Source organism: Anomalospiza imberbis, chromosome 24, assembly GCF_031753505.1.
Source record: "Anomalospiza imberbis isolate Cuckoo-Finch-1a 21T00152 chromosome 24, ASM3175350v1, whole genome shotgun sequence".
In the NCBI taxonomy this organism is placed as follows: domain Eukaryota; kingdom Metazoa; phylum Chordata; class Aves; order Passeriformes; family Viduidae; genus Anomalospiza; species Anomalospiza imberbis.
This window is the reverse complement of record NC_089704.1, coordinates 1734778-1752859: the sequence shown is the minus strand read 5'-3', so window position 1 is coordinate 1752859 and position 18082 is coordinate 1734778. Positions and strand designations below refer to the sequence as shown.

At 50.4% G+C, this 18082-nt stretch overlaps 1 protein-coding gene across 3 annotated transcripts; it reads left to right on the top strand.

Annotated features, from left to right (window-relative positions):
* The first annotated feature begins 122 nt into the window (after positions 1-122).
* Positions 123-17876, top strand: DCPS (decapping enzyme, scavenger). 3 transcript variants are annotated; one of them, XM_068172259.1, is made up of 6 exons: positions 123-325; positions 1766-1934; positions 11986-12065; positions 12562-12675; positions 16509-16619; positions 17429-17876. In XM_068172259.1, the coding sequence occupies exons 1-6, from the start codon at positions 155-157 to the stop codon at positions 17693-17695; spliced, it is 912 nt and encodes a 303-aa protein (XP_068028360.1). In that variant the 5' UTR covers positions 123-154; the 3' UTR covers positions 17696-17876. The 3 variants fall into 3 exon arrangements, with proteins under 3 accessions (XP_068028360.1, XP_068028359.1, XP_068028361.1); XM_068172258.1 differs by lacking the exon at positions 11986-12065 and adding an exon at positions 9889-10034 and having other exon boundaries at positions 126-325; XM_068172260.1 differs by lacking the exons at positions 123-325; positions 11986-12065 and adding exons at positions 495-551; positions 9889-10034.
* The last annotated feature ends 206 nt before the right edge of the window (positions 17877-18082 follow it).

The following is an 18082-nucleotide window of genomic DNA, read 5'->3' as shown; positions in this document are numbered from 1 at the left end:
GTTTTAAATGTTGATGCTTTTCCGCGTTTTTGGCTCAATCCGCCGTTCGGGCGCGCGTGGGAGGAGGAGCCGCGGGGCTGCGCGGCCTCCGCGCCGCCAGGGGGCGCGCTGTGCCAGTGCTGCCTGCGGCACGGCGCGGGGGCGGGCGGGAGCCATGGCGGAGGGCCCGCAGCCCAAGAGGAAGCGGGAGGAGGACGAGGAGGGAAATGGCGGGGACGCCACTCAAGGCGGCGCCGCCGCCGCCGCTTTCACGCTCTCGGACCTGCGGGTGCGGCGCGTCCTGCGGGAGTCGGCGCGGGACAAGATCGTGTTCCTGCACGCGGAGGTACCGGGCGGTGGGCGAGGCGGTCGCGGCCGCCGCCGTTTTCCCCGCTGAGGGCACGGCCCCGCCCCCGGGCACCGCCGGTCATCCCGGCCCAGCCTGGGCCCGGCCCGCTTCTCCAGCCTGGCCCTGCCCGAACCGGGCGGAGCCGGCTCGAGACCTTTCTGCAATCCTCTGTCTTGTTGCTATGATTTGGTGCTTTTGGATTCCAGCACGTTGTTCGTGCTTGGTAGGTAAAGTGTCAATGGATTGCAAGCAGCGTGCTGATTCTGGGACTGCAAATAGTACAGGAAAATTTGCCGAATCCTTGGGATTGTGCATGGCGAGGGAACCATGCAGCTGCCTCGGCACCTGTCTCCTGAAGATGTGCCTCCAAGCAGGAGGGGAGGACGGGGAGGTTCCAGGCTGCTGCTGTGGTCTCGAGTCGGTGGGTTGCTGCAGTGAGTGACCTGGGCACAGACCTGCTCTGCCCTGTGAGCGTGTCAGGAAAATCCACAAACGCCAGAGGATTATGTTTAAAAGGAGATAGAAGAGTCCTTCAACTTTATTCCAGTGCAGGGAGAGAGTCCACTGGGGCACATGCCCGCAGGGTTTTCTCTCTCTCGGTTTTGAAGGGCGCAGCCTCTCTTTTATCCTAACTCCTGGCTGTACGTGTCCCTTCCTTTCCCCACTGGCTGAGGTACCAGGGAGGTACAGCCTTCCCAAACCACCTACCCCGTATCCCCCCTTAAACCTGTCATCTTCCCCTCCAAGTTCAGAAGTTCAAGCTTGTGCAGACCCTTGTCTCTTTCAGGAACCAAACTGCCCAAAGTCAATAGAGACATCAATACCCATTTCAAAGACATTAACGCCATCAAATTGTGTGTAAAGGCATTAGCACTCATCTTCCTTCTCAGGCTGACAGGGTTGGGAGCCCCAGGTGGGTGGTGAGGCCTCACCTGGGTGTGGTACAGACGGGAATGATGCTGGGGGATGTTCCACGCCCAGCACCTCCCAAAACCAACACGCTGTGGCCTCCGGATCAGGGGCTGTGGTTCCTTGGAGCAGGGCAGCAGTAAGTGCCCCCTGCCCCAGAACTTGCTCTCTGACTGTGATGCAAATCCCCATGCCTGCCTTTGCCCTCTTCCTGGGAAGTGTCAGAGATGAAATTTATGCTGTGGGTCAGCAGGAAACCTGGGAGCATCCGGGGAGGTGTAGATGGGCTGAGTCATTGCCCACATCCCCTGCTCCCCCAAAAGCCACCTCTGTTCCCTGGTGGGGAGCAAAGTCCTGCTGTGCTTCTGGGCAAATGTGCTGTTTCTTTTTGGATGGGTGTCTGGCCTGCAGGGGGTTTGGGCACGAGGGCTGGCGGGCTGCGAGGTGTCTGCCCTGATCACTGACCTCAGACTGTCCACCCAGTGCTGGATCTGTGTTTGCTGATGACTTTATCCATTCATATTCCAGAGGATTGGCCTCTCTGGAGAGGGCACAGATGCTGTAGTCATCCTGGAAAAGACTCCTTTCCAGGAGGAGAAGATCCCAGACCTGCTGAAGAAGCCCATGAACGCAGAGCTGCAGATGCACAATGACATTTACTGCACCTTCTACCTGAGCCCTCCCCCGGAGCTGAGTGGTGAGTGCCCTCAGCCCTGCTCAGGGATCCTGGTTGGGCAGCTGGGGTGCCAGGATATGGTTCCTGCCCATTCCAGAGGGGAGGACGCAGTGAGATGGGCAGGTGCCACTGCTGGACGTGGATGTGTCACCCTGGTTGGTGGCAGCAGCACGGCTGGCCCAGGTGGGGAGCTCAGTGGGTTGTTGCCACACTGAAGGCAATGTCTCATCCCGAGGCTTTGAATGCTGCCCTGTTTCATCCCCGTTTTCCCATGCCGTGGACATGTGGCTCAGCTGATGAGGCACTGAAAGGCCTTTGCTTGATGACCTTGTACGTGAAGGTGCAGAAAGGCTCAGGGGTGTGAGGGCTCTCTGTGGCTGATTGCTAGTGCTCTCACTTGGGTGAGAGAGAGTTGTCTCCTTCCAGAATGTTTCTCTTGAGACAGTCTGCAGGGCACATGCAGCTGCTTCTCATCCCATGGTGGCGTCTTTTTTGTCACATGGTAAGGACAGGCAGCTTGTATCTGGCGGAGGATTTAAGTACTAGCAACCTCAAGTTACTAGCACTTGAGGCAGGATGAGGCAGATGAGCCTAACCCTCCTGACGATTTCACAAATCTGTGTGTTATAAAACTCTGTTGGTAACCAAATTTGATTGATGGGCAGGTTGGGGAGCTGCAGTGGAAGGCTCTCACCCTGTGAAGGGCACTCTGGTCCCATTGGGAGGGTGTCCTGCAGTGATGGTGCTTTCCAGCTGCCACTGGAAAGCTGGGCTGGTCTTTGGGCACTTCAGTTTAATCACGGAATTCCAGACTGTTTTGGGTTGGAAGGGACCTTAAAGTTTGTCTTGTTCCAACCCTCTACCATGGGCAGAGACACCTTCCACTGTCCCAGGTTGCTCCAAGCCCTGTCCAACCTGGCCTTGGACACTTCAGGGATGGGGCAGCCACAGCTGCTCTGGGCACCCTGTGCCAGGGCCTCCCTTCCCAATATCCCATCCATCCCTGCCCTCTGGCAGTGGAAGCCATTCCCTGTGTCCTGTCCCTCCAAGTCCTTGTTCCCAGTCTCTCTCCAGCTCTCCTGGGACCTCTTTAGGCACTGGTAGGGGCTCTAAACTCTCTCCAGAGCCTTTTCCTCTCCAGACTGAACACCTTCAGCTCTCCCAGCCTGTCTCCAGAGCAGAGCTGTTCCAATCACAGCATCTCCATGGCCTCCTCTGGACTTGCTCCAGTGGCTCTGTGTTCTTCCTGTGCTGAGGATGCCAGAGCTGGAGGCAGCTCTACAGGTGGGGTCTCACCTTAGCAGAGCTGAATCACCTTCCACAATGAATTCTATGTCAGTGCTGGTACATATTTAAATTCCAGAAGTGCAGTGATAAATTCCATGTCAACGCTTTCATAAATGCACTAACAGCCAAACAGGTTTAATAGTCAAAATGAATCTGAGTGCCTCAAGTAAGATGTTGTTGCAGGGCCAAGTTAAATTTTCAGGATGTTTGATGTGCCTTTCCAGAATGCACTTGTTTTAGCTCTGTTCCCACGGTGTAGGAGGGAGCACTGTCTGGATTTGTCAGCTTGAGTAGTGCAAAACTTCTTTTCTCCTGTGAAGGACTCAAAATGAAAGGCTTTGTTGTTACAGTGAGTTTCAGTCTGAGGAAAACACCATAACACCACGGGTTTTGTAGGAAGGCTTTAAAGCTTTTCTCTTTTAGCTGGGAAAGCTCCTGCTTGGTGCCTGCTGTATTCCAGCCCAGCAGGAGTTGCAGTGGCTCCCACGAGGTGGCATTGCAAGACTGAAATCCCCTGGGCTGCCTCCAGCTCAGCCCTGCCAGCCTTTGCCTTCCTCACAGCACTTGGCTGCAGCACTGTATAATTCCACATTGCTCTGATAACAGAATTCCTTATTTTGTTTAAGGCTTATGCCAGGTGCAAAACCCCTCCTGCATGTTTGAGTAGGGAAGAAGCCTCTGGCTTTCTTCAGCTTTATATTTTTATGACTTTTAAATTTGTCTTTGAAAGGTAAGTTTTTGCAGAAATATTACCCAGTGGTGGGTCTTTGCTTCCCATCCCTCTCCTTGACACTCCTCAACTCACTGTGGGTGCTGAGCAGCCCCAAGCAGATCAGGAGGGGGCTGTAGACCCTGGAGCTGCTGTCCAGGCTCCCCAAGTCGGATTGGAGAGCAAGGAGGCTTCTTCTTTTGAAGCCATTAGCAGCAAATAGCTGCTTGGTGGGTTGCATGAGCTGCTGGTGGGTAGCTGGGCTGGCACCGGGGAAACAGCCCTGTGTGTCAGGAGGGGAAGGAAATTACCCTTTGGAGCTGAGTCACAGCCCAAAGACGTAGTTTACATGAGGAATGCGGCTTCAAAACCTAAACAGGAAGAATTGCCTGTAAAGCTGCAGTCAGGGTTTGACTGACCTGGGATGTCCAGTGATAACGTGGAGACCCAGGGAGCCCTTGCACAGGGTCTGTTGGCTCCTTAGTTGCAGGGCTAGAGTTACAGGATTTTATCTCCTGGTCTTTGGAAGTTTACATTTAGGTACAAGATACAGTAAAATATTTCGTAGAAAAGGCCAGACTTCGGCATTAAGCAGTTTCTTGGAACAGTCCCGTGTTGTGTGATGAAGGAATTTACCTGGGGGATTCCACAGCATCCTGGGCAGCTGAACCCTGCCACACTCAGCCTCTTGCTTCTGAGGTAAGATAGACCTCGAGACAGAGGAAGTGGTGACTGGGTGACTCGTGCTGATGCCATGAGGAGCTGCCTCCAGAGCTTGTTTCTCAGTGCTGCCTCTGTGCTCCCAGGTACCTGGGGCTCTTCATTCAGCTGGAAGTAGAGACTTCCTTCACTCTTTCCCCACCTCTGGGTGGACCGGGGAGGTCATTCTTCACCTGTACTTGGCACTGGTGAGGCTGCACCTTGAGTGCTGTGTCCAGTTCTGGCCCCTCAGTTTGGGAAGGATGTTGAGATGCTTGAGCGCGTCCAGAGGCAGCGAGGCTGGTGAGGGGCTTGGAACACAATCCCTGTGAGGAACAACTGAGGGAGCTGGGGCTGCTCAGCCTGGAGAAGAGGAGACTCAGAGGTGACCTTATCACTCCCTACAACTCCTGAAAGGTGGCTGTGGCCAGGTGGGGTTGGGCTCTTTCTCCAGGCAGCACTGACAGAACCAGAGGACACAGCCTTGAGCTGCGCCAAGGGAAATTTAGGTTGATATTAGGAAGTTTTTTACAGAAAGAGTGATAAAGTTCTGGAATGGCTGCCCCGGGAGGTGCTGGGGTCACCATCCCTGGGTGTGTTTAAACAAGCCTGGATGTGGCACTGGGTGCCAGGGTTTAGCTGAGGTGTCAGGGCATGGGTTGGACTCGATGATCTTGAAGGTTTCTTCCAACCTAGTGATTCTGTGAAGAGAGTCAGGTGCCCAGTCAAACCAGCACGGGCCCCATGCAATGATGACTTGTTTGTATGGTGACACAGGGAAAGGGAGGCCAAAGCATGTTACTTCAGCAAACGTTTCTCTCTGACCTCAGAAGAGACATTTCACTTGGGGAAGATGAATTTCACTCTTATGAGATTTTTAGGTCTGGGAGCACACTGGTGTGAAGGTAGCACCAGATGAGTCTAGCTCATCTCATTGATTTTACTGCATGTGTCAAGGCTAAAATGGGAAATAATGTTTGCAGACAAGTCAGCAATGGTCAGAGTTTGTCTGAAGGGCAACCCAAACCCATGGAGTGAGGAGAGGGAACTTTGTGAATTTGTGGGGAGTAGTGTTTCAGAGCTGATGTGACTGTGCTGCTACCAAAGGCAGGCATGTGCATCTTATTTGAAGGCCACTTTCTGGATGTTGTATTGATTTAAGAGGCAGCTTTAAGCCTAGATGTGAGCAGAACCCCCAGCCTTGGCTTTCCCTTGCAGGGGAGAGCAAGGGCTGATTTCACAGAAAGGGAAACATTTTCGGAGTACCAAAGGTTGGATTGTAAAAGCCAGATGGTTCAATGTATGAGTTGCCTGATAACATCTAATTCCTCACACCCATTTGCCAAGGACAGCTTGATGTTTGTGGCAAAAAGCAGCCTCTTCTTGCCTGGCTGCTGTGGGACTGTCTTGTCTCCAAAGCTGTGCTGGTGTGATTTAAGGGCTCTTACCAGTCCTCTAAGGAGTCTTCGCTCCCTGGCTGCAGGTTGAAGTGTTTTATCTTTTTATCTTAAGATAAAAACTTAATAAAACAAGCACAACAGGAGAAGCTCTGGCTCCATTGCTCCAGCATGGGGTGGAGAAATTGTGGGAAAAATGGGAGAGTGTGGAAGGAAAGTTTTCAGTCATGCAGGAAGTAATCCACATCTGGTTTCAGGCAGTGAGGAGCTGGAGAAACTTGCAGGAGCTGCAGTGGGAAGGCTGGTTCTTCTCCCTGTGTCTCCATGCTTTGGCTGCCTCTGGGGTTTGCCCAGCCAAGGAAACTTCTTGCATTTACACTTAAAATAAAAAGCTCGAGCCTGAAGCTGTGGGAGCGTGTGGGGTGGTTTGGAGGATGGTGGGAGGTGTCATTGTGCTTTGCTCTGTGTTTTGCAGGGGTGGTAAACTGCAACATTCCTCTTTCCTGTTGCAGCTAAAGTCTGCTGAGCCCCCTAAGTCCTACTGGCTTGAGCCCCAGGGGCCAGGCAGCCTTAGCTGAGTCCCTGGCAGCATGCTTGGCTTGCCCTGGCATGTGCTGGCCTTGGAAAAGGTGAGCTCTTGCAAGCTTTATCCTTTGCAGCTTTAATTCATTCACTGAAGAGTGCCTCAGCTGTTTGGGACAAACCATGGGCACGTCTGGCTGGGGCTGGGTTGGAATCAGGTGTTCTGTGTGACTCCTCTGCAGTTGTGATCATAAAATCAAATAGAGACTGTTCATGCAGAGAGGGAGGTTGTGTGTTATGTATTTACTTAGGGCATAAAGAGCTGCATCCAAGGTGCTGTCTTCCCACCTGATGGTGAGAAGACAGCTCAGAGCTGGGTACAGCAAGAAAGAGGGGAAAAAAAAACCCTGCAAGAGCTCAAATGTCGACCTGCCTGTTGTTCCCCTGCCTTGGCACCTTCCTGCACCTGATGGTAAGGTTGGTTAGGGGGCTTATAAAGGAAAGCTCTGCTTCCTGTTAGTGAAGAGAGGAAAAAGCACCCCTGCCCAAAAGGAGAAATAGGTTGTGTCTGCCCTGTGTGCTTCTCGTGGCTCCCTGGCAGGGTTACATCTGTCTAAAACAGGCTGCCAACAGGTGTTAATGCTGCAGTGGGGTGGGAGAAGAGAGTGCGAGGTCTCTCCTCACTGCTGTGCTGAGCTGGAGGGGGATTTTGGCAGAGCCTGGCAACGGTGTGGCACAGAAGGGGATGTGGCATTGTTAGTGAGCTTGGTGTGCCCTTTCCTACGTGCATGAACTCTCTCTGCTCATATTTTGTCCTCTCCTCCTGACAGCAGCTGCATCCAGTCCTTTTACCCTTAAGTTCCCCAAATGGTGTTCTGATTTTCCTTTTGTCTCGGGTTGTGTCTTCCTCTCTTATTTTTAGCAGGAGAGGGGAGAATTATGTGCCTGGTCAGTCTGAGCCTCCTTTTCTCTTGGGCAGTTTCTGAGCACTGTGGTGATTCCTCTCAAATGCCTGTTGTAGAGTGACCAGCCTTGGCAATTGTTCTCTGCCTCCTGCTCATCCAGGTTCCTTCAATTAAACCTCCTGGCTTTTTATAACCTCCAGTTAGTTGATGGTCAGTCCTGTCTTCCAGAATAAACCTCAGATGCTCTGTGGTGGCCCCAGGCTGGCGTTCAGGAGCAGGCTGGCTGATGTGACTCAGATGTGAGCAGAGACAATCCCTGATGCTTCAGCCAGCTTAGAAACCCACATCACGTGTCCAGCGGTTCCCTACCCCCGTTCCCAGGCCAGGGCAGGTTTTGGGTGTCCCACGGCCTACGTGCTGCTCCGGTGCACGTGGAGCCTGCCAGGAGCAGACTTGGAAACCGGAGTGTGGCTGTGTGCCAGCACTGGAAAGATCTCGGGGCGAGCCTGGTCTCGCTGTGGATGTTTCCTGCAGCCAAGCCCAGGCTCAGCTGTGACTTGGCATCCTGTGTGCAGCTCCTAAGGACTGTCAGGCTCTGAGCAGGTATCAAAAAGCCTCTCTGGCTGCAGTGATTGATGCTAATTAGCATTGCTGGGGCATTCTGAGGTTGATGAGACCTTTAGAAGAAAAATAATCATAAGTGAACCACAGCCTTTCTCCTGCCTTCTCTTCCAAACATCTGCTCAGCTGCAGCTGCACATTAAGGAGTTCTATGATCTCTCATTTAAAGCACCCTGAGCTCTCTCTGCACCATAAGCAGCCCCCCCAAGTTGGGGAGGTGCCAGGGAAGCCATTATGGGTCCCCTGCACCCCCACGCACTGTGGTTATCACCACCCAGCACTGAGGGGCTTCTGCTGTAGTTCTTGCTCTATTTTTGGGGTATAAAATCAAATTTTGAAAGTTTCAGCCTGAGGCTGGCTGTGGTATTTTATCTTTTGCCTTTTTTGTTTTCTCCCCAGTGCTTTGCTGATCTTTTTAAGTGAGGAGAGCTACAGCCTTGTCTTTTTTCCTTTGGTATTACATCATCCTGCTAGAAGTGCTAATTGAGTCCTGGAAAACAACCTTGTTTGAACATGTGTATGGTGGGAATCAGACCAGACTGCCCTTGTGGTTTGCATTTTCATATTTCATGTTACCAGCATTTTCCTGTGGATTTCATTAAGCTGGGTTTGGCATGGAATGAAAAGGCAGAGTCTCTCAGATTGTGCAGTGCTGACCTTAAAAAAACCAGAAAGCAGAAAACTAAAAAAGACTCAAACCATTCTAAGTCCTGGCTCTGGGAACAAATAGGTGTTTATATTCAGTGTCTAGCTAGCCCGTATATGTACTTAAGCACAACTTTGGTTCCCTGCTGTGTGTGCAGCCCGTGGATTTCTGTGGCAGACCCTGGGCACAGACTGCAGTGTTCACAGTGCCCTGGTCACTCGCCTCACTCACTCTGCCTGGGGTTTGCCCAGGCTCATGGGGCTTTTCTCCTTCATGCACTGAAGTTTGTAGCAGCTGTGTGTCAGCTGGGAAGGCAGAGACACTCCTGTGCCCTTGGAGCACCTTGGAGCTGTGGCAGGCTCCGTATCACACATGCAGTCTCGGCCAAAGACGGATGTTTTCCGTGTGTTTTGGCCCTGTGGGTAGGATGTAGCGCTACTGACATCGCAGCTGCCAGGTTGACAAGGTGAGCACTTGCATCCTGTTCAATGCCGCAGAAATTACGCAGCAAAGTTCCAATCTTGAGGCAAACAGAAAATGTTTTCTTTTTGCCAGGGTAAATACTGAAATGCTTTTTGTGGGCAGAGGGTCACTCGGCCCTCTTCCCTTGGCTCATCCTGAGCTGTGTTGACTTATCAGCTCACGTTGTTTGCTTTGGATCTGTCCCTGTGCCTTTGACTTCTTTGCCTCCTGTACTTGGGGCTCGAGGCCAGGCACTCTGAGCTCTGGGAAGAAGCTACTCCTTGGAGTTCATCTGGGTTTGTGGCTGGATGAAGTTGCTGGGTGCGTCCTGTGAGCTTTGAATTTAAGTATGAAGAAGATGTGTCTCTGTCCCCAGGGCGTTGTTTCTGTCCTGGTTATTGACTGCACATAAACACTGCCCTGGGAGCCTCATCTCTGCCCCAATGTTGCTAATAGGCATGAAAGAGCGAGTGTGGAAAAACTCAGACAGCAGAGTCCTCCCCCTGAACTGGAAAGACAGGCCCTGGCTGTGCCCTTGGCTTTTTCTTCCTCCAGAAAAGCAGCAGCTGTGCAGGAGGTTAAAGCACTTGTTTGCTTTCCATGTCCATTCTCCCTCACCCTCTCTTCAAAATGTCTTAGTGTGGTATTTTTTGGAAGGGAAAACAGATTTGTTGGGGACTGAAGGAAGCAATGTGGTTGGGAACTCAGTCAATGTGTTTATTCCTAGAGATCAAAGCCACAGTGGTGTACCCTGCCACGGAGAAACACATCCAGAAATATCTCCGTCAGGAAGTGCACCTCATCCGTGAAACCTGGGAGGATTACAAGAACATAACCCTGCCCTTCATCCAGTCCCAGAGCTTCAGCATCCAGGTATGGGTACCACGCCCTCTCCTGCAGACACACATGTCTTTGGTCTCCTCTGTCAAAATGCTGCTGTCAGAAGGCTTCTCTGAAGCCCAGGCTGGAGAGCTGGGAGTGTTCTGCCTCATCTCCCTCTTGGTTGCATTGTCAGCTCCGTAGTGCTGTCACCTCTTATTTGGTTGGCTGGGACATCCTTTTCCATCTTTGCAGAAAAATGTTTGCCTTGGAGCTGGACTTCAAGTTGCCTTTCACAAGGTTTCTGGAGAAACTCTGAGTCTTTTTCTCCTTTCCAAAGTTGGCTTCCTGGGCGTTGGTCACTGGGCTTCTTAGGAGTCTCTGGGTTGTTGTAGAAATGGAAAGGCACAGATTGTGCTTGGATTCCTGCATCACAACTCACTCCTCCTGCCGTTCAGCCCCTCAGTCCATATTCCGTGTGGTTCAGCTGTTACTTTTAGTGTGCTACTTGCCCCAGGCAACCCCAGCTTTTTCCTTGGCTTTATCCTTTTTGAGTGTTCATCTCCCAGTTTTTCTCCTTTAGAGACCAAAGGAATACAAATATGTAGGGATCAGTTCATGCCAGCCTTTGCAGAAGGGGGAATAAACCAAATCCTGGGGCTGCTGAGGTTCTCCATTAAAAGTAACTCCCCAAAACTAACCAGGAGCCTTGGATGCTCCCCTCTGCCTTCCCCCATTTTTCCTGCTGCCTTAAACTGCAGCATTTATTAGCTGCAGAAAGGCAAGTCTGGGTTTCTTCTAGGTCACAGCCTTCATGGAATATTTTCTCTGTGCTTTTGCTCCCAAATTTCTTATGTTTCCTGGTGTAGCAGCTGCCTTCAGGAATTGCTTGAGCTCTCACTCTGTCTCTTGTGAGCTGATTTCAGTGCATGGAAACATGTTCCTGGTGACCATCAGGAGCATCTGCTGAGAAATCATGGTCAGTCCTTGACCTCTGGGATTTAATAATGCTGTTCCTTGTCTTTATCCAACTGGTTTTGCCAAGTGGAAGGGGAAATGTGAGGGGTGACAGAAATATCAGGGGACTACAGAGGCATCTGTGTTTCCTGCTGGAAGATACAAAGTGTGGATGCTTTCAGGATAATGGTTTTATTGTTGTGCCAGTCCCTGGACATGTGTTCTGCTTGCTAGGCTTGTGCTGGGAGCAGCAGGAGAAGTCAGCCAAGGACCTGCCCATCACGAGGCAGCCTTGGGTTTAAAATTTAGCTCATCTGATCAGTGAACTTATTTAGGGCACTGATAGCTTGGCATTTGTGATCAGAGCAGGCTTAAAAACCTCAACAAAAGGCAAATGTCTGTTTTCTGCTGAGCTTCCCTCTGAACCTCCCTCCTGGGGTTATGGAACAGAGCGAGCCTGTGCTGTGTTTTTGAGAATCACTTGAAGAATCTAATCTCTAAGATGATGCTAAGGAGAAAGAATAGCAATTTACACCAAAAATCCCAGATCAAGGGACGAGAAGTAGTTTTTTCCCTCCAGATGTATTCAGGTCAGTTTGCAGCAATCCTAAGTGTTTATTACATTAATGAAACTTTTGATGGATTTCCCCCAAAGTGTCTGGTGTGCACAGCACTGCCAGCCCAGGTCATTTGGTGTGTTTGTGAAACTGGCTGCACCTTCCCTACTCACCTGAAGCAGCCAGAATATTTCGGACCTATATTTGGTGAGGAAAAGGATGTTTCCAAACATTTTCAACTTCAAGATTTAGCAATTCCCTGCTGCCTTGTGTTACCACCTTCCAGGGACCTGGCTGAGGACTCTCTTGCTAGTCCAGTACTTAAGCTAGGCTTAAGCTAGAGCATAACATGCATTTTGGCAGTGTAAAGAAGGATGCTGGAGCTGAGGCTGGGAGCCAGGGAGAGCAAAGATGCTTTTCTCTGGTCTTACTGTGTCACTTATCCCTGGTGTCTTCCATAACTCTTCTCTGAATGGTGCTTTGCCTTGCAGGAGGAGTGCAGGGGGATAACCAGAGCAGGGCTTACAGGCAGGCTGGAGGCTGGAACCTTAAGTATGGAAGAAGAAGAGTGGTGAGCTGTTTTCTAATCAGCCAGAGAGCCAAGAGACATGCATTGCCCAAAAAACCACAGGCCTTTCGTATCTTTGCAGAGAGCTGCCAGCAGCCAGAGCCACATCCAACTCTGCTCCTTCCTCTTTGAACAGGGAACAAAATCAGCCAAGTTCCCTTCCCAGACCTGACTGTAAAGATTTTTCTGCAGCTTGGGGTGTAAAAAAGATGTAAACAGCCCCATGGTGCTGCAAGAGGTGTGTGCTGAGCCCCACAAGAGCTGGGTTCCACTTTTTTTACTGAAGTGCTCATAATATTCTGGAGTTTATTGGTTGATTAAGTGTTTTATGGCTAATTAATTATAAATTATTTGGTCATTTAAAATAAAATTGGTGGGTTTTTTAATATATTCTAGTTGCAGAGAATGTGCAGTAATCCATGAGCTAGGGCTAAATGCACCTGAGGTGTTTTTTTAAAATTCTCTGCTGATTTATAAATGTCACATATTTCTCTTTCAGTGGGTGTATAATATCCTGGAGAAGAAAGCTGAGGCTGATCGAATCGTCCATGAAAACCCAGATCCTTCCAATGGCTTTGTTCTGGTTCCAGATTTAAAGTGGAATCAAAACCAGGTTGGTTTGCTCCTCTAATGCTGCCTGTCTGAAGGTAATCCAGAGGAAGTGTCCACTTTCAGACTTCTAAGAGCACCCTGAGAGAGTCTGAGTAGGTTTCTGTGCACACTGTTGTTAGTGATGACATTGCCAGGGCCTTTTAGCACAAGCTCATTAGGGATGCTGCAGACCCAGGCTGTTCTCTCTGCTGCTGAAATGTATTTATTAGGTTCATTTTCACTTGTCCGTATCAGCCCAAATGTTGTCAGGATGTGTTTGAACCAAAATCCTCTGTATTTGTTCTGCTGAACTTCTCTGGTTTTTCTGTTTTTTTTTTTTTTTTTTTTTTTTTTTTTTTTTTTTTTTTTTCAAACCTTGACTTGAGGTGCAAACAGCTGTGTTGTCCTTTGGTTGCTTCAATTAACTCTCCTCCAGTGTTAAACGGATGGTTCTTGGCTGATGAGCAGCTGCTTTACCCCTTGTGGGAGTGGCCACTTTGTGAAAGGGATTTTTAAGACCAGGCTGTAATTCTAAATTGAGAATTATTCCTTGGGTTCTGGCTCCCTTTCATGCTTTAAATGTGGGGAGGTGAAGCTCCATACACACACCCCTCCCTTGAAGTTGGTGGCATCAAAAAAATTTCCCATTGTGTTTCTGATCCTCATATGCCTCTGCAGGGGGCATGTGGTGAGAGTTGCTGTATGATTAAGACTTAGAAATGGAAATTAAAAGCCAGAAAATGGGAACACAAGGCTGCTGGTGGGCAGCTCCATCCTGTGTGTCTGTGCAGGGAGCAGCTGTTTGTGGTGCAGAGCTGAGTTGTCTCGGGGAGTCCCTGCAGGGCAGTGTCTGCTTCCTGTGAATTCCTTGCACATCACTTACTCCAAAAATCCCCTGTCAAGTGGTGATGGGGTAACTAAGCTCGAATTTCCACTTGGTCACCAGAGGCACACCCTTCTTCCTGATGAGATTTTGCAGCACAGGGGATACATGTCCAGCTTGTAGGATGTGCCCTGTTCAGTGCCCTACCAGTGGAGCGATATTTAGGGATCCTAAACATGCAGCATGTTGTCCCTTTGCTGGCTGTGAGCAAAGCCTCGGTGGATATCCTTGTGTGCTGCAGCCAAGCTTTGCAGCTCACATCAGGATTGGGCTGAAATCATAGACGGGCTAAAATTTGTGCTTTGGGTTTCTCCAGAAACCTGCTGCATCCACATCTCCCAGCTGGCGTGGTCAGGGAGTGCCTCAGTGGTAGGATTTGTCCTTAGGGGAGGTTTCCCTGTGTTCCCGTTGCCTCTTGGAGTGCTGAACAGGATCTTCTGGTCTTCTTCACAACTGCTGGGCTGCTGTCTGCACCCCAGTCATCCCTGGAGCTATCCAGGCCCTTTGCACTGCTGATCTCCTTCCCAGGCAGGCGAGACAGCATCCAGGTTGCCTTTGAGCCAAGGAATTCCTTCTTGGCTGTGGGTGGCACTGAGCCAGGGCTGATCCTGACAGCCCCGGGTGGCCAGGGAACACCGGTTCCTTCTGCCACATCCCACCTGACAGGCAAGGCTGCTGAATGAAATCAGGGAGGTGAGATGCAGCTCCCAGCAGGATTCTCCGAGCCCTCCCTCAGAAGTGCTTTCAGCAGTGTGGCCTCACTCCTGTGGTCCCTGGCCCACAGATCCTCTTAATTCACCTGCAGTTATTTCAGACTACTGGATGAGGGGGAAAATTCCCTTTAGCACTGTGAAATCTGCTGGCCTCAGCCTTCTAGGTGCTGCTGCCCAAACTTCATAATAGTTTGAATTGGTTTCTTGAGCTGTTTTTAAATTTTTTTTTGGTCTGTTTTTTTTCTTTTGAAAAAGAAAAAAGAAAAAGAAAAAAGAAACAACTTTTGAGTTGGTTTCAAATCTGTAGGAGCCCTGAGCCTGAAACGATGCCTGGCATGACATAATTCCAGGCCTTTTTAGCAACAGGCTTATTTATTTTAAACAGCAACGTGCAGATGTTGTTCTAAGGAGAAGAGCTGTTTGCTTTTCCTCTCACCAGCCAGCCTGGAGCCAAAGAGCACAAGCTGATACACCGTCTATTTCTGGAGCTGTGCAGGGGAATCAAATGGAACCCTGAGCATGGCTGTGCTGGGTGGGTACAGGAACAGCTCTGTGCTTCAAGAGCTTTGTGAAGGGTCCTGAGAGCATCCTCTGAGATGAGCATCTCTTTCCAAAGAGCTGCATTGGGTTTCTCACAGTCCTGAAGAGATCTGCTGGATCTCAAATATCCAAACCCTTTACTTTCCAGTGTTTATATTATAAAGCCACTAAATGAGCTGGAGGAGACTGGGATTTTTATTTTTTTTAGAGTGTAATGATCCACAACTTTGTGTTGTGTTAAAGATTGAATGTGCTGAGTGTTTCAGGGGATGCCAAAAGTTTGTCTGAGAGCTGCTCAAGGGACATATTTTAACTGCCTTGGGTTTGTGCAGTGACCAATTAGGTCATGAAAAATGTTATTTATAGAACTGATGGGATTCAAAAGTGGCTAACTGTTTGCACAGTGGAAAAGTAGTGAGCTTATCACTGGGGGAGTTTTCAGTTTCAGTTTTAGCCTCTGTGGTTTGTTGCGGTCCGCAGTGGTGGTGGACACAACCTTCCCTGAGAGCAGCGGGCAGGAGCCACGAGAGCACCGGCACACACACACACACACACAGAGCAGCTCGGCTGGGAAGGCACGGGAGGGTCCAGGCATGGAGTTCCAACAGGCTGAAGGGGTCCAGGGGCCAAAGACAAAGGAGAGTCCAGGGTATAAATACGGGGAAAGAGGGGGCAGAGGAGAGCATCAGGGACCTAATGGTCTTGAGGGCACAGGGAAGGGACTAACAGGGCATGCTAGGGTGGATGGGCAGAGTTACAGAAACCAGTGGGGTAATGGAGAAGGGAGAACATACTAGAACAGGAACATATAAGGGTAAAAGGGGTAGGGAAAGCCAACAGGCCAATGGAGAGGACAGAACTGGTACAAATAGTGCTGCAGAATACTGTGGTGGAAGCTTCTTTCCTCACCCTGAGCTCTGAGGAATGCCCAGAGCCTAAGGTGCATCTCTCCAGGGCATTGCTGTTGCTTTTCCCCCAGTAGGCTCATAGGGCTCAACAGTGGTTCATTGGAGAGGTTCAACTGAGCGGGCTGCAGCTCAGGTACTGAGAAATCTGTGGGGTGGGCATGGGGGGTGCTGGCAAGGGCTTAGTGACTCCAGATATCTGGATGGCTGCCAGCACCTGGTCTCCAGCCTCCAGTCATCCAGACAAAGCATTTTTGAGGTGTTCAGGAAGATGTGAAGGTGGGAAGGGCAGAACAATGCTCACAGTGTGAGAGAGCTGCTCACTCCATCTGCCTGTAAAGCTGAGAAAGTATTTGTGATCGCACTGTTTATGGGCTGGGATGAGGCTGATCTCTTCTGGTCATTTCTGGACAAAACCCAGTTTCACCAGAAATAGTGCTTTGAAGTGCAGTGGGATTGTGGGTGAGCTCATCCCATACTGGGAGATTCAGCCCCGTATGAGTGTTGAGGACAAGTATCCCGGTATGACACAAGAATCCCTTTATAACACAAAAATCCCTGTGTAACACAAATATTCCTGTATGACACAAGAATCCTTGTTTGGCACAAGTATCCCTCTGTAACACAAGTATCCCTGTGTGGCACAAGTATCCCTCTGTAACACAAGTATCCCTGTGTGGCACAAATGTCCCTGTATGGCACCAGGATCCCTGTATAACAGCCTGGGAAGCTGTAAATGGTGTGTCAGGTCCAAAGCAGTGCTGCCTCCATGTGCTCTTTCTGTCCCCTCCATCCCCACGCTGTGTCTCTGCAGCTGGATGACCTGTACCTGATCGCCCTCGTGCACCGCCGGCAGATCAAGTCTCTGAGGGACCTCACGGCCGAGCACCTCCCGCTGCTGAGGAACGTCCTGCAGGAAGGGAAGGTGAGTGTGAGGCTGGTCCCACGCTGCTCTCCTGGCTGGGGAGAGCTCAGCTGCCTCTGCAAAGGCACTCCCTGGGTTTTCTGGCACAGCGTCTGCCTGGGGACTGCTCCTCAGGAGATAATGAGTCATGAAACAGGGCTGTGTTTCCCTCTCTGCCCGGACAGCCTGGCTCCTGCTCTCCATCAGCACCTTCCCCAGATCGTGTCACGTCCAGGTGCTGTAGGATTGTTCTGTACTTCCCGTTAGCATTGAGCTCTTCATATTAACAACCCTGTCCCAATCCCTTGCCTGTTCTCACTGGTTGATGTGTTTTTCCACAGGGTGTGTTTGGGAGATGGATGTGCAGTAGCTTCTCTTTCCTTCGCTGTGTTAGAATTTGGAAAGTAATTGCACTAGGGAAGGTGGGAGATTAATTAAGAGATTAGTCAGGGGATTGCAGCGAGCAGAGCCGGCGTGCGGGAGTTTGCCATTGCTGTTCATAGCTTTAATTACACCGGCTGGTAACGGATCCCTGTTACTTTTCCAATGAGTTGGAGTGATAAGAGTGAAAGGGAAAACGATAGGGGTGGATAGCACGTCCCATCATGGAGAGATAAAAGTGGGGCAGCCGGAGGCCTCGCTCTGTCCACGCAGAGGCTGAAATGGAGGATGGAGAAGAGTTCTGTCCTTCCAAAAGTCCCCCTTTCCCTTTGCTGTGAGGAAGCTGAACTCCCTTTTACCTTTCTCTACACCTTTCCTGCCATCCAGGGTTGCTCTTTCCCATCCATTCCAAGGTTTTGCCATTGCTGAGCTCTGTTTCCCCTCTGCAGGAGGCCATAGAGAAGCGCTTCGGCGTGCCCGGCTCCCAGCTGCGGATCTACCTGCACTACCAGCCCTCCTACCACCACCTGCACGTGCATTTCACTGCCCTGGGCTACGACGCGCCGGGCAGCTCCGTGGAGAGAGCCCATCTCCTGGCCGACGTCATCGACAACCTGGCCATGGACTCCATGTACTACCAGAAACGGGCTCTGACCTTCCCCCTGCGGGCTGATGAGCCCCTGTTTAAGAAGTTCCAGGAGGCAGGAAAAGTGTGAGGAGGCAGAGGTGCTTTTGTATAATTTTTTTTTAAAATAAATACCCATTCTTGGGCTTTTTTTTAAGGTTGTGTTCCTTTTATGTTTTTAAACTCTGTTTTTGTACAAGGTGGGGCTGATGATCCTTTGCTATGGAAACCGTGTTTTCTGTTCAAGTCCATTAAAACAGTGATTGAATAAACCCCTTTGAGTGTGCTGGATTTTACCTCAGACTGGGCACCTATGGGATGCTGTGAGCAGAGGGGTTTGGGTGGGAGTGTATGTGTGCATCCATCTTTTCCACCTGTCCCCAGATGTCAGCCCAAATAGGGTAATAGGTAGATGGACAGGTCCAAAAAACCCTGCTATCCTCAGAAAGCTTCATGTGTTCCTTTCCTACAGATTTAC